The sequence below is a fragment of the Diadema setosum genome, chromosome 14 (genome assembly GCF_964275005.1).
Source record: "Diadema setosum chromosome 14, eeDiaSeto1, whole genome shotgun sequence".
Taxonomy (NCBI): domain Eukaryota; kingdom Metazoa; phylum Echinodermata; class Echinoidea; order Diadematoida; family Diadematidae; genus Diadema; species Diadema setosum.
In genome coordinates this window covers 5,028,161-5,042,916 of record NC_092698.1, presented here as the reverse complement: position 1 = coordinate 5,042,916, position 14,756 = coordinate 5,028,161, and the positions used below count along the sequence as shown (strand labels likewise).

Sequence of the window (14,756 nt, the reverse complement as noted above, 5' to 3'; positions counted from 1 at the left end):
CATTGATTTTCTTTTTTGAAATGGCAGAAATATCCACAAACAACTTAAAACAATGGTTCTAATAAAAGATGGGGGTTTCCAAAGTAAGAAGAAAAGATTATTCAATAGCTATAGGTCATGCAATGAGTCAGGCGAATTAAAAGGATTGTCTGTTTTGGTTCATAGGACTCAGATTTCAACTTTTAGCAAGATAAGTAGAAACCACTTATGATATTAAGAGAAAGAACATACAATTCTAAGAGGTATTCAAAGTTTATTTGATAAAATTGGTTTTGAAATGGCTGAAATATCAACAAACAAATTAAAACAATGGTCGTATAATTATTTTCATTCATTAGGACTTCTTTGTTCCTTGATATCAGCCATTTCAAAATCTACTTTCATCAAATAAACTTTGAATAACTCTTAGAATTGCATGCTCTTTCATATTTCATAAGAGATTCTCCTTATATAGATCTCACAAAAAAAGTTGGAAACCTGTTAGTCCCATCTCAAACTATCTATACCATCCCTCAGTACATAAATCAACTATTGTTAGACATATGTAAGTACTGAAGCCCCAGTTATGCCGAAGACAGCGACCAAACCTCACATGGGTATTTCGGATAACAATATCCAAATTCACTTATGTATTTAGTAAGTCATGTACGAGTCGATACATCCTCCATTAGAGCTGCATTTACTGTACTCTGTTGATAGACTTGATCTGCCAGTCGGTTCAAAGAAACCATTTGCGAACCTGGATGGATGGCTCCAAAAGCTTGTTGAATTTTCTAACGGTTTCCAATCGGGGATTCCCATCTGACCATGAGGCTGCTTTCACATAGAAGTATTCGGTATTCGCTATTCGCTATTCGCTATTCGCTATTCGAGCACCGAATACACCATCACCCGCACCGTCAACTCACCATTCCATGTAGTGAGGATTTCTTCCTCCTACATCGCAGCAAATCTTATTAACAATTTCTAAACTGCATCAGAATGTCGGTCTACATGCTTATATTTGCTAACGGGCAAATCCAGACCAAAAGTGTCATTATTTCATAAACGAGAGACGGTATACGCTGCAAGAAAATCGAACAAGCTCGATTCCCACTTTGCTATACTTTTCGCAGGTATTCGGTACTTTCGAATAGTGCCCTCTTATGTGAACCGGTGTGAGGAAATCCTATCGTTCGATTCAAGCTATTCGCGTGCCCTCGAAAAACGAGCCCGAATACCCGAATAGTATACTTCTATGTGAAAGCAGCCTGATGAGCGCGAGAAGCTGGAACTCAAGCTGTCTGCTAGTGTTTAGAGTCATCGTGAAAACTACATTTGCATAGCCGATCGAAATGTTTACGAGACTTCTTGTGTTCACTTCTGCTTTAGTCGGTTAGTAATGACAGGTAGAGAGTTACAACTTTGGCAAAAATTGATAGAAAAAGGCTTGAATAATTACGGAGCTCCAACAACTTCTCTTAGTCCCGATGGCATGCTCTGGTTTCATGTGGTAGCACATGCATGGTCAGTTTGATTCGTGTCTGTTCACAAAGTTGATAATCCTATAGCCCGACCAGACGCTGTTACGCTATGCAAAAACAGCGTCTGACGTGCGCGGCATGCAGCCTCGAAGTGAGGAACCTCAACACAACTACAAAACTTAGGAAAATGTATACTTTTCTCCTTTAAACAGAATACTTTACTCACGTTAAATGCATGTTTCTATTACAGAAGAATAGTCCGCCACACTGTCACTGGGTCCATGGAGACCACTTGCGATAAGTCCATGGAACAAATAAAATTACACTTTCTGGCGCAATTCCTGACCGTCTGGCTTCGTCGTTGCAGGATTCAAAATGGCGCCTTGACTTATGCGCATGCGTGACCGGATGTGCTCCAGAGCGAGCGTGTGTGCGTTGAAAGTGTCGAACAAACCTTGGCGTCTGCTACACAATAACCGTGGTATGGAGCTCAATGCTCGTCGCCCGACCAGACGCCAGCCGCCGCCAAGCCCAGTACAGTTTATAGCTGTATACAGTGCCGTATATTAAGAGAGTCTGGCCAACTCGGTTTTTGGCTTATGTGTTTTGAAGCCTGTGATTGGTCAAAAGCTGGTCCCGTGATCTACAGGCGCCATGTCGTTACCAAAGTCAATCACGCGGGCGCGAGCAAAGCTCATACGCAGTGCCCATTGTTCATTACGCGCAGCTACGCGCTAATTTTGTTTGCCTTTGGGAAATCCCCAATATCAGTCACGGTGCAGCGGGGATGATGAATTGTCATTGCCGTTGTCTACTTTATTGAAGTAGAAGGTATATAATATATTATTTTAAAGTTATTTTGATATGTTTCTGCGAAAAACTGAAGATTTGTCATGCCTAAATTCCTGCCCAGCATGGTGTTGCTTGAACCACCTGACTCATGTGTAATGATGCACCGCTTTCCGACAGAGCCAAAACGAAGGGAACAAAAAGTGAGAAATCAGTGTGCGACGGGAAAACTGTATGATATGTTTTCTTTGGATTCCTCACGGTGTCTTTCAGACTATCCAAGTTTTTATTTACATTTGTATGCCACCGCCATAACGTACGAAGTGTAGCCTGAGGCATTTGTTTTGGTCGTCCGTCCTTCTGTCTGTCCTTCATTCCGTAATCATTTTTGGACATACGGTGCATGTGTGAGTGGCTTGTGCCGAAAGGGTGGGTTGGGTGGTGGCGCGTCGCGTTAATGGGAACACCACCCTTCGTCCAAAGCCCCCCCGGTTTTGCCGAAAGGGTGCGTTGGGAGCGTTGGGTCGCGTCGCGTTGACTGGAACCCCACCCTTCGTCCAAAGCCCCCCCGGTTTTGCCGAAAGGATGCGTTGGTACTTTTTCTCATGTAATATTAAAATACGAGTTTTGAATTTATATTTAACCTTCAAACAACCATTTCAAAGAGGCTATCGTCCGGATCGGTTTACACTCTATTACCACCTGGTCTACAGCCAGTTGGTCTAATAGACCGTTTAATATCAGTTGGTCTAATAACCAGTTGGTCTAGTCATCATTTCGTCCAATTATTGTTTGGTCTAATTGTTATTTGGTTTGACTACTATTTGGTCTACAGTCAATTCGTCTAATAATAGCCTCTTGGTCTATTTTTGGTCTATTATGAGTTGGTCTAATTCCATTTCGTCTAATCATCAAATTGTCTAAAATAAAACCAAATTTGTCCAATATAAATTTGGTGTACACATCAATAAAAAGGCCCCCCCCCCCCACACACACACACACAAAAAAAAAAGCCCAGTTGGTCATATAGACGAAACGATGATTGGACCAAATGGTACCTGATTAGACCAGGAGGCTGGCTATTAGACCAAATGACAATAAGATCAATGGTTATCAGACTAAATGGGTGTAGACTAAATGATGATAGACAGAGGCTAGACCAACTGGGCAATGGACCAAAATTAATGATGTGTACACTAAATTTATATTGGACAAAATAATTTGGTTTTATTTTCATTTGATGATTAGACCAAATGGAGTTAGACCAACTCATAATAGACCAAATCGGTATTTGATGATATAAATTGGTGTTAGACCAAAAATAGACCAAATGGCTATTATTAGACGAATTGACAGTAGACCAAATAGTAATGAAACTAAATAACAATTAGACCAAACAGTCATTGGACGAAATGATGACGAGACCAACTGGTTATTAGACCAACTGATATTAAACAGTCTATTAGACCAACTGGCTGTAGACCAAGTGGTAATAGAGTGTAAACCGATAATGATAATAATAATAATAATAATAATAATAATAATGATAATAATAATAATAATACATTACATTTGTAATGCGCTTAATACAAAATGGAATTAGACCAACTTTCGTCTCTTCCCCGTGATCTTAGAAACCGATCCGGACGATGGCCTCTTTGAAATGGTTGTTTGAAGGTTAAATATGAATTCAAAACTCGTCTTTTAATATTACATGAGAAAAAGTACCAACGCACCCTTTCGGCAAAACCGGGGGGGCTTTGGACGAAGGGTGGGGTTCCAGTCAACGCGACGCGACCCAACGCTCCCAACGCACCCTTTCGGCAAAACCGGGGGGGCTTTGGACGAAGGGTGGTGTTCCCATTAACGCGACGCGCCACCACCCAACCCACCCTTTCGGCACAAGCCTGTGTGAGTGGACGAAGTTTTGTCTTTGATAGCTTATAAACTTTTGTGTAAACACGCTCAAAGTGAAAGGTCAAAATCATGTACATAATGGTTAAATTCTTAAAACAATATTACTATTTCCCATATATCTACATGCAATTTTTGAAGGTGAGTATATGTATTTCTAGACAAAACTTACTGCGGCGACTATGATTCTCTTGTGATTTATTTATTTATCTATTCATTTATTGGGGGGGGGGGGTAGGGGGGTCATGGGAGGGGGCCAAAGGTCAAGGATCAATGTCAGGTAAAATGTTAAAATTCTAGTATCTATTGTTAAAATATTATTACCCAGTTCCTCCGTACCTTGAAGACTACCTAATGCAAAAACTTAAAACCAAACATGGTATTTGCATGCCACCATTACTACTCAGTTACGCGTATATATAGGGAAAGAATTTGGCCATGATGTCAAAGGTCAAGTGAAAATAGTAAAATGACAAGATTTTCCACATATTTTTAAAATAACCACTCAAGGTATTGCCATGAAGTATAGATAGGTCAAGTGACGAGTAAAAAATGGTCAAATTCCTTAATACTTGCTCTCTTAAACAATAAAAGTCATCCATTCACACCTAGTTCAAGGAAAGTAAACACTCGACGTATTATATCTTACGACAAACATGGCATTTTTTTCTGTCAATATATTATATGAAACTGACGTGTAACATTGTCAAGACGTACTCTACCGTATGTACCCCCCAAAAAAATTACAACGAGACTCTCCGCATTGATATCTTTAAAAATAGTCAATCAATCTAAATACAAATTCAGGGTATGAAACTATAACTCATTGCCCACATTATTTACAGAAAACCCCATTCGATTTGCTTCAGTGGTCAAAGAGAAATTAGAGGTTTTGTAGAGGATGTCAGAAATCTCTTCCCTCAAAGTTCTGTGTATTGTATTCTCACACAAGAGCATCGTCGAAGTGCTTAACTTGGAAGAATCAGACTCATGACATGCTTTACAACAATCCACTTTTCTCTGTGACCACTTTACCAAATTGAGAGCTAAGATATTGTATTTTAAGACTCTGAAGTAGCATTTAAACAGTTTAATCCTATTGGGTGTTATCAGTACAAAAATCTGATTGTATTTTTTTTTTTTTTTTTTTGGGGGGGGGGGGGGGACATACTGTACACCTGCTAAGAGAACAATGAAATATGGCTGAGATATATGCCGGTAGCCATTTGGACAATTTTATTAGGTGATCCGAGTATCCTCTCGGATCACCTTCTGTATCTGTACTGATTCTTTGTTCTTCTTTTTAATCTTCTTTATTTCTGGACAAAATTTGTGCAGAGGTTAGCTCAGAAAGTGCATTGCCTCTCAATGTCAAACTTATACCATATATGTATCATGTCGCAAAGACGACAGCGCAAGTAAAATCATAGTGATCAGTCGACCGTGACGTCACTATGACGTCATTATATGAAAACACATTTTCATGCATATCTCATTAATAGAATGGAATTCTTCAATGAAATTTACGTCACACATATTTCAAGTCAAGTGAATTCTACTCATATTCTCAAAATTCATTTTTATCTCAAAACGCGCGCGTACGCGCGCGTTGAAATATTTGTATGCTCAAATCGAGCTCAAATTTTTTTTGCACACGTTTCAGACCATTTGCAGCATTTTTTGAAAAATTGAAAAAAATGGACGGACGCGTACGCGCGCGCACATATTCGCACACACAGCTCATATGCAATAGAAATTTCCCGTTTTTTTACATTTATCGGATGCCTGAAATGTCAAGGAATATTTCTACCAAGTTTCAAGTCAATCCGACTTAATATGACGTCATACGGGCCCGTCAAAGTTGAAATTCCGCGCGCGCGTCAATGGCGATATACAGTGCAACGATGCCAAAAAAACGCCAATTTTAAATCCGATTTTACTCGTCAGGATGGACGGTGACCCCCCATTTTCTTTACATATTCTGAAAGCTGATGAGTTGAATATGTTATTTCATGGGTTGGCGATGCTGGAAAAATGATTAAAAGATATCAAATATCTTAATAAAGTAAAAAAAGTAAATTTTCAAAATGACGTCATCAAATTTCAAGTTCACTCAAGCGTATCTCACTTATCCTTTGCCAATGTACACCCAGATTTCAGTATGTTGTAGCTTATTATATGATCTTTCATTAATATAATTACAACATTTTGATTGGATGACGGCATCACCTCGTAAAAATGGATTGAAAGTAATATTGTCAAATTTGACCAGTGTACGTGTTATCTCTATGGGAGAGCAGTTTTTCTGGCAGTGAAAATTAACATGACTCTCTTTTCCGAGCACTAGCTCACTTATGCTTCGGTGAATTTCTCCCAGATTTAAGTATGTTGTAGCTGAGACTTTGGGCTATCGTAAGTGTGCCCTCCATTTTTTCATACGATGTCGGCATCACGTCGAAAAACTTGGTTGAAAATGGCACGAGGCTTCGATGCAGCGTCATTTTGCTTAATACACAGGGCCTATGGAGAATGAAATAGGTCATTGCGTAGCGCATCCGACTCGTAATCCTAAGGTCCCTGGTTCGAGGCTCACCCCTGCCAATATTTTTTTAAATTTTTTTAAACACTTTTTTTCTTCTTTTTCTTTAGTTAATCTTAATCTCCCTTTCCTTACTTTATCTTTTTCTGATTTTTTTATGCTTCTCCTTCAAATTTCTATAAAATAACATAATTTTTTCTTTATTTTTCTTTCTTTCTACTTTCTGCGCAATAGATGAAGAACAACAATGGCTATCAATCCCATATTTTGCACATGTTTAGTACATGTCACGTACATTATTTCATAAAATAACAACTACTTGATCGGACACCATCTTGGGTATGTAAATTAGGGTCAAAGGTCATAAATGTTTCATCCAGTATCTTGGTGAATACATGTCCTATCTTTCCCATATTTTGCACACGCAAAGACCATGTTACAAGAATCATTTCATAAAATAATCACTTTTTGCTTAGACGCCATTTTGGATGTGCAAAGTGAGGTCAAAGGTCAAATATACTTCATTCTGTATTTCCGTTAATGTATACGGAATTCGGTACCAAAGATGGCAGGTCTCACTCCCTTTTCTAAATGAGAATCCAAATATCACACGGCCAATGTCTCTAAACAAGGATGAAACCTTATGGTCATGCCTATTGTGATCAGGACTCGAATCATTGATTAAAAAAAAAATCGGATCACCTAATTTGTCAGTCTTGACAAATTCCGGGTCTAGTTTGTTTTTTAACTTATTTCATATCTATATATTAAATGGTCCTGATCGTATAGTTTATATTTGGTACGGATGTCACTGAGGATATCCCTAATCATCATATCCAGGTATTTGTGCTTTCGTTCAATTACAGGTCTTTTTAAAAACTATTTCTAAGCAATTTGAGATCATTTTACATACCTTAATACGCACTTGCCGATGACGTTTCATGTTGTACATTGTACATAGGCGTATTCCTTGTGGATTACATACTATAGTAAGCCTTCATGTCTGTTTCATACATAACTATATGGTACTATAAATAGGATGGTAATTGATGGTTATTTACGTGCAAAACAGTAATAACTGTGGAATTCGTCTATTGCCTGTGCACTGCTAGAATTGTAAATTTATTTATCATTTTGTTGTACAATATTCTTGTTCCCTGGACAGCTTGCTAAATATAATACAGCATACAGTCTAGTGAAAGTGTATGACACGGCATACTGTGAATTCTTCTTTTATTTTTACAGCAAAAAAAAAAAATATCATATTTATATTCAAGAATGATGTCCTTTAGACAGCTTCCCTATACCTGGGTGCTTGTGTCCACAATGGTCTATTTAAATGTGTAAAAATGATTGACGATTGTTGGCTTTGTTCATCATGGATGGAATGAAAGAATGTCCCTCCCCCAACCTACACCCTTTCTCTCTCTGTGTCTCTCCCTCTCTCTCTATAAAAAACAAAAAGTCAAGCAACACAGTGCCTTGCGCCTTTGGGACGCCTGCGCGTAACGCTAACCCCCAAGCGCACACGCTAAAACCTTAAGCGCACTGTACGCTGGGTAACGACATGGCGTCCAATCTATGAGTTGGCCAGACTCTCTTAATATACAGCACTGGGTGTATACTAGTAACCGTGCGTACGCTGCTTGAGTGTAACAGCACGGTCGACAGCGCGACCTTTTGAAAGGGCATTCACATCACGTGACCACCCGATATCTAAACTTGGCCTGGCGTGAAAGATTGTGTACGGTGTGGACATGCTGGATATGATGATCAATTTCGGTAAGTTTCATTTTGTACATTTGAATACTGATAGCATCAGATGTAGAGTAAATATTGAAGAGTATACTCGATGGGTTTGAGGTGACAAAAATGAACGTAAGTATCAAAAGTCAAAGCTATCGTGATACGATTACGTCGCTCTCCTAGTGGTTGGTGGTCGCGCGCGTACAGCCCTGTCGCGACGTACCATGTACAGCGACTGGGCTGTGTATAGTTAATAATCCTAACGTGTTAGCCCTTAGGTGAAAGTGAAATATAATTCAACCTAACCATGTTACAAGATATCTATCTAGATGTAGATCGTCTATCTGATATACCCAGGTACTTCGTTATCAGGTTGTATAGATCAACTGGCCGTAGGCAATTCATGCATTGTGGCGTGGTGGGTCAGTACAGTTGTCAGTAGGCCTAACGTTAGAAGCTAGGGCCTAACGTTAAAATAAAATGGTCAGCATCTGATCTGGTCAGCATGCATATATGGATGGTCGATTGTCAGTGCAGTCTAACTCAATGAATGTTTCGTCGAACTTTGGAGATAGCAAATAGTCTTGCAGATGTAATGTCAGGGGTCGCACTTAACTTTTTTTTTTTTTTTTTTCAAAACTAGCCAGGCGGACTACTTAACGTTAGAATCAATTTTGACACTGAAGCAATATTTTTGCTAGTCAGACGGACTAGTAACTTCATAATTTTACGATTTTTAGCTAGTCCGACGTGATTTCGGGTGGCCAATCGCCAGCGGACCATCGCCAATTTCGAACCCTGAATGTTAGTTGTACTAGCAGCTGTGCTGTGGTAACTCCCTGCAATGAAAGCCATGCCATTCTTCTTGTGCTTGGCCGGACCACACATGCGATAATATAATAGACTGTCTACTATGAATAAATGATATTGATAGCCAGCCAGAGTAGAGGGCCTACCCCAATGTACAACAGGCTTCTTGATCTTGCGCTGCCATCATCATCATGATCAGAAAAGTTATGAGATATGACATGACCATATGACATTTCAAAACTGGGTCCCAAACTGTATGCGTCTTTTCCTCATCTGTCAGTTTGTGAAAGAAGCGATTTATGCAGTTTCGTACCCAATTGGATATCTCAATTCCTACTGCCACAGTACTGGACTGACCAAACTGCGAGCTGCGTCAAAGTTGCTTGAAATACTTAGAACTATCAAACCATTGGATGTGAATGAATGAACCAAAACAATGGGTTCTCGTGCTCACTACATAGACAATCTACAGTGATTGGCCATTTTTGTTTGTTTGTTTGTTTGTTGCAGAGCATTCCAAGCTTCTTCATATTATATTAATGTGGTAAATGGAAATATGCGGTCTGTTATTGTTGCGTCAATGCGTTGAGGCGCGTTGTGTCCATGCCAATGGCGCAGTGTGCGTGTGGTTGGCATGGACACAACGCAACTTTTATTTTCATGAGATAAGATGACGCAGATTTAATTGATTCTTGACTTTGACTTTCACTTGTGAGACAAATGGACGTGGACATAGTCTCTGCGAGCTCTTTGATGTCAAATAGTCAAAAGTTCGACTATATTTGTTATTCTGTATAGAGTCTAGTTATCCTGGCGCATTGGATGTACGCATGAGGATAATACGGAGTAACGGAGTTTATACAATATATAGGCAGACTGAGACTGTTTGATTTGTTCAATAAAATCTATGCAAGGTCAACTGGAGACTGTCAGCGTCATCATTAATCCAGCTTACAACATTAAAATTTTTTCATTATGTATGACACTGAATATTTTATTATTAGTTTGGTTTCTTGTTCAGGAAGTAGAACTATTTAGGAAATTGTTCTAAGAGGTAAACTGCATAAAGTAGATTATCAAACTAAATACCTCTTAAAGTTCTCCATTATGATCCCTTAGCTTATTTAGGTGTTAGCATTTTAATCCCAATGGAATCCCATTTTGCTCATTTTTCCACTCATAGATTTAATTCTTGATAACATATTTACACTGGCCATGAATGGACAGTGAAATTATGTTTTTGTTTCTCTTTTGTTTCTTTTCTCAATTCACCTGATTGGATGGACAGTATGTAGGTCGACTGCCGGACATACGGACTGCAAGGAGTCATTTCCTGTGTGGGGAAAACAGTTGATAGTAAACAAGGCAGGGCTGCACATTTACTGCCACTGCGGGTCACAGGGATGGCAGGGTCTGAAGATTCTCAGTAGTGTGACGGTAAGTTGTAATGAGAGGGAAAGAAGGCTGTTTACGCGTCTAGCATATTCCTATTTGTAGTGTCAGTCTTCTTTGGCCCCCCTTAAAGGAGATGGCTAGTAACTGATCAGTGGGAATCAGTGGGAATGCTGGGTGATGATTGTTCCAATTCTTGTGGGATTCATTTAAGAGTACATTATATATCTATTGTTGTGTGAAAATTATTTGCTTCAGAACGGTCTCATATTCAAGTAATGTGCAGTTTAATGCCCTGTCACTGTACAGGCATGCTAACCTGGAAACATTAAACTGCACATTAGTATTGAATATGAGACCATTCTCAAGCAAATAATTTTCACACAATAATAGATATATAATGTACATTTAAATGAATCCCACAAGGATGGGAACAATCATCCCCCAGCATTCCCACTAATTCCCACTGATCAGTTACTAGCCATTCCCTTGAAAAAGAAAAGAAATAAAAAAAGGAAGAAGCAAGTGATGCATTCATCAAAGGACAGCGAAAAAGTTTCCGTCGTTGATGTCTTTTGATTTGATTTGAATTAAGATGACTGCTACAGAGGTGTCGGGGCTCGACATTTAGTGAAGTTGGGCCGCCAAATTTCCAAAAGGGTGATCTTTTGGTGGCTCGAATGTGCAGCTAATGTTCAAAATTAATTTTAATATATGCCTCTCATTTTGGATCAACACATTCTTCTTGGGGCAACCAAAATTTAAGATTCAAAGATTAGTGGCTGGAATGGGCCTCCAACTCAAAATAAAAGTTAGTGTTGAGCCCTGCTTGAGCAAGCAGCTAAAGGACTGACGCCCTGCTTAAGCAAGCAACTAAAGGACTGACGATTTTAAAGGGATGGTGTAGTATTGGTTGAGGTGAGAATTCAGCTTTAAATGTTTGCGAGATATTTAGAAACCACTTTATAAAGTGTTAAGAAGCCTGCTATTCTAAGAGGAATTCAAAGCTTATTTGATGAAAATCAGTTTTGAAATGGCTTAGATACAAGTGTATGTAGAAATAAAGTAAAATAAAGCGCTTCTAATAAAACGTGGGTCCCACCTTTTATTAGGATTGCTTTGTTTTGCATATCTCAGCCATCTCAAAACCAATTTTTATGAAATAAACTTTGAATTCCTCTTAGACTTTTATGCTCTTTCATATTTCTTAAGAGGTTTTTCATTATCTGGGAAAAAAAAAATCATCATCAAAGAACGTTGGAAGCCTCAAACCCATATCATCCGAAACTGTACAGTCATCTCTTAAGTCTCCTCTGGAGAACTAGGTTTAATGAGGATAAAGATCCTGGCATATGGGCACACGCAGCTGCAGCTAGGGGACTTGAATCAGGGCCGTCATGTTAGATGGTCTTATATCCACTGATCCACAACAGCTTGGACATAATGCTGATGGAACACAAACTTTCAAGAAGAAACATTCATCCATGTGATGATGTATCCAAGTCAAGTCACAATGAATGTAACTAGGAACTACGTTATGACTTGAACTGTAATGATATGAAGTCATTGTCAATTTGCAGCAGTGTCAATGCTCATGACATTTATTCAGAGCTCTCAGTAATTGGAAATAGAACATAAATGCTTCCTATTGCCAAATATAGACAGACAACATAGCAAGAGATAACACAACTTTACTGATACTTTGTGTCTTTCTTGTCATCTGTCTGATTGTGATAACACATTTGCTGCTCATCTCAGTGGATTTTACTCTTTTTCTAACTGATGTGAGCATTTAACTTGAGTCTGGCTTTGGCAATTAGAATATCATTATAACAGCCTTGACTCCCCATGGCTGTAGCTGAATCATTATTTTGGAAACAAGATGTATTTTCTGATGTGTTGTTTTCATTATGCCTCCGCCATGAAGTGGTGCCGGAGGCATTATGTTTTCGGGTTGTCCGTCCGTCCTTCCGTAATGAATTTTGTGGACAGGGTAACTATCAAAACCTGTTGAGGTATCCTAATGAAACTTGGTATGTATGTGTATTAGGGGGTGAAGTTGTGCCTATCAACTTTTGGGTGCACATGCTCAAGGTCAAAGGTCAAAAGGTCAAGGTCAAATACATGAAATTTCACTATTTCCACCATATCTATTGAATGCCTGAAGATATTTTCTTGAAACTTAGTGTATACATGTATTACCCAAGTAAGATTCTCTGGTGAAAGTTTGGGTCATGAGGTCAAAGGTCAAAAGGTCAGGGTCAAATACATAAGATTTCACTATTTCCACCATATCTATTAAATGCCTGAAGATATTTTCTTGAAACTTAGTGTATACATGTATTACCCAATTAAGATTCTCTGGTGAAAGTTTGGGTCATGAGGTCAAAGGTCAAAAGGTCAAGTAAAAATATTAAAACTTCTTTTTTTTTCTCCATACCTTGGTAAATTGTTCAAGGTATCTTCATGGAACATAGTATATACATATACTGACTGGAAGTGATTATCTAGAGAATGTAGGGTTCATGGGGTCAAAGGTCAGGGGTCAAAGGTCAAGTGCAACACTTCAAAATTTTACTATTTCCCTCCTATCATGCAATGCCAGCAGGGTTATTTTTTATGCCTCCGCCACGAAGTGGTGCCGGAAGCATTATGTTTTCGGGTTGTCCGTCCGTCCGTCCGTACGTACGTCCGTCCACTTTCGTTTACGCAATAACTTGAGTAATATTTCCTGGAATTTTACCAAACTTGGTCCAAGTATGAAGTATGATGGGGCAATTATTTGATTAGATTTTGGGTGAAATCGGCTGAAGGTCAAAGGTCAAAGGTCAAGGTCAAATCATGAAATTGTATCCGTTTACGTGATAACTCAAGACTGGATGGAGCAAATTTCACCAGACTTTGTTGGAGGATGATGTATGATGGGACAATTACTTGATTAGTTTTTCAGTGAAATCGGACAGAGGTCAAAGGTCAAAGATCAAGGTCAAATCCTAAAATTTATCTGTTTACGTGATAACTCAAAACTGGATGAAGCAGCTTTCACCAAACTTGGTCCAAGGATGATGTATGATGGGACAATTAGTTGAGTAGATTTTAGTGACATTGGCAAGAGGTCAAAGGTCAAAAGGTCAAGGTCAAATGCTACAAATGTTGCAATTTCCCCCATATCTATGTAAAGCCTGAAGGTATTTTCTTGAAACTTGGTGTGGACATGTACTACTGCGTAAAGATTCTCCAGAGAGAGTTTCATGTCATAAGGTCAAAGGTCAAAAGGTCAAAGGTTAGGTGAAAATGTTGCAATATTACTTTTCTCTCAAATGCTTCAATGTATCTTCGTGGAACTTGGTACATATGCATGTACTGTCTGGCAGGGATTATCTAGGGAATTTAGGGGTCATGGGTCAATAGTCAGGGGTCAAAGGTCAAGGTCAACTCCTCAAAATTTTACTATTTCCCTCATATACTAGTATATGCAATGCTTGCATTATTAGTTTCAAAACTTAATACATGCATTACCTAATGGAGATTCTCCGGGAAATTTCCAGCCAGAAGGTCAAAGGTTAAGGGTCAAAGGCCAGGTTTCAATGCCCCCCCCCCAAAAAAAAAAAAAAAAAAAAAAATCTATTTTGTACCGTCATCACACTCTTTCTTTGTACCTTGGAAATTACTCATTGCATAAACTTTCCCAAAATTCCCCAAATATGTGTACCTGCACTCTTAGAAAATTATAGCAAACTCAGTTCAAGACATTTCTGACAAACCTGTCATTTCAATATTTTGCCAGTTATGTGAAACTGTCATGGATCACACATTGTGAAGACATTGTACTATACGCCTATTGGGAGAATCATGCATTATGGCGGAGGCATCAGTCGCCATAGCGACATTTCTAGTTTTTTTTACACTTGGTGTATGCATACATGTGTAACCTAATAGAAATTTTCTGGAAAGTTTTTTTTTTTCTTCTTTTTTTGCCTCAAAGGTCAAAAGGTCAAATATCAAGTGAAAGTGCTGAACTAACTTTTTCCTCCATATCTCGGAAGTGGCTCAAGTTATCTTGAAACTTAGTACATATTATGCATGTTCTACCTGAAAGTGAT

General features: G+C 38.8%; 1 protein-coding gene across 1 annotated transcript in view; it reads left to right on the top strand.

The window, feature by feature from the left end:
* Window positions 1-1,252: 1,252 nt before the first annotated feature.
* Window positions 1,253-14,756, top strand: part of LOC140237854 (nuclear envelope integral membrane protein 1-like) — a 29,248-nt gene continuing 15,744 nt past the window's right edge. The window contains exons 1-2 of the mRNA XM_072317785.1: window positions 1,253-1,374; window positions 10,550-10,698. Coding sequence (XP_072173886.1) covers window positions 1,335-1,374; window positions 10,550-10,698 — 189 coding nt within the window. The 5' untranslated portion in view covers window positions 1,253-1,334. The remainder of the gene's footprint in view (window positions 1,375-10,549; window positions 10,699-14,756) is intronic.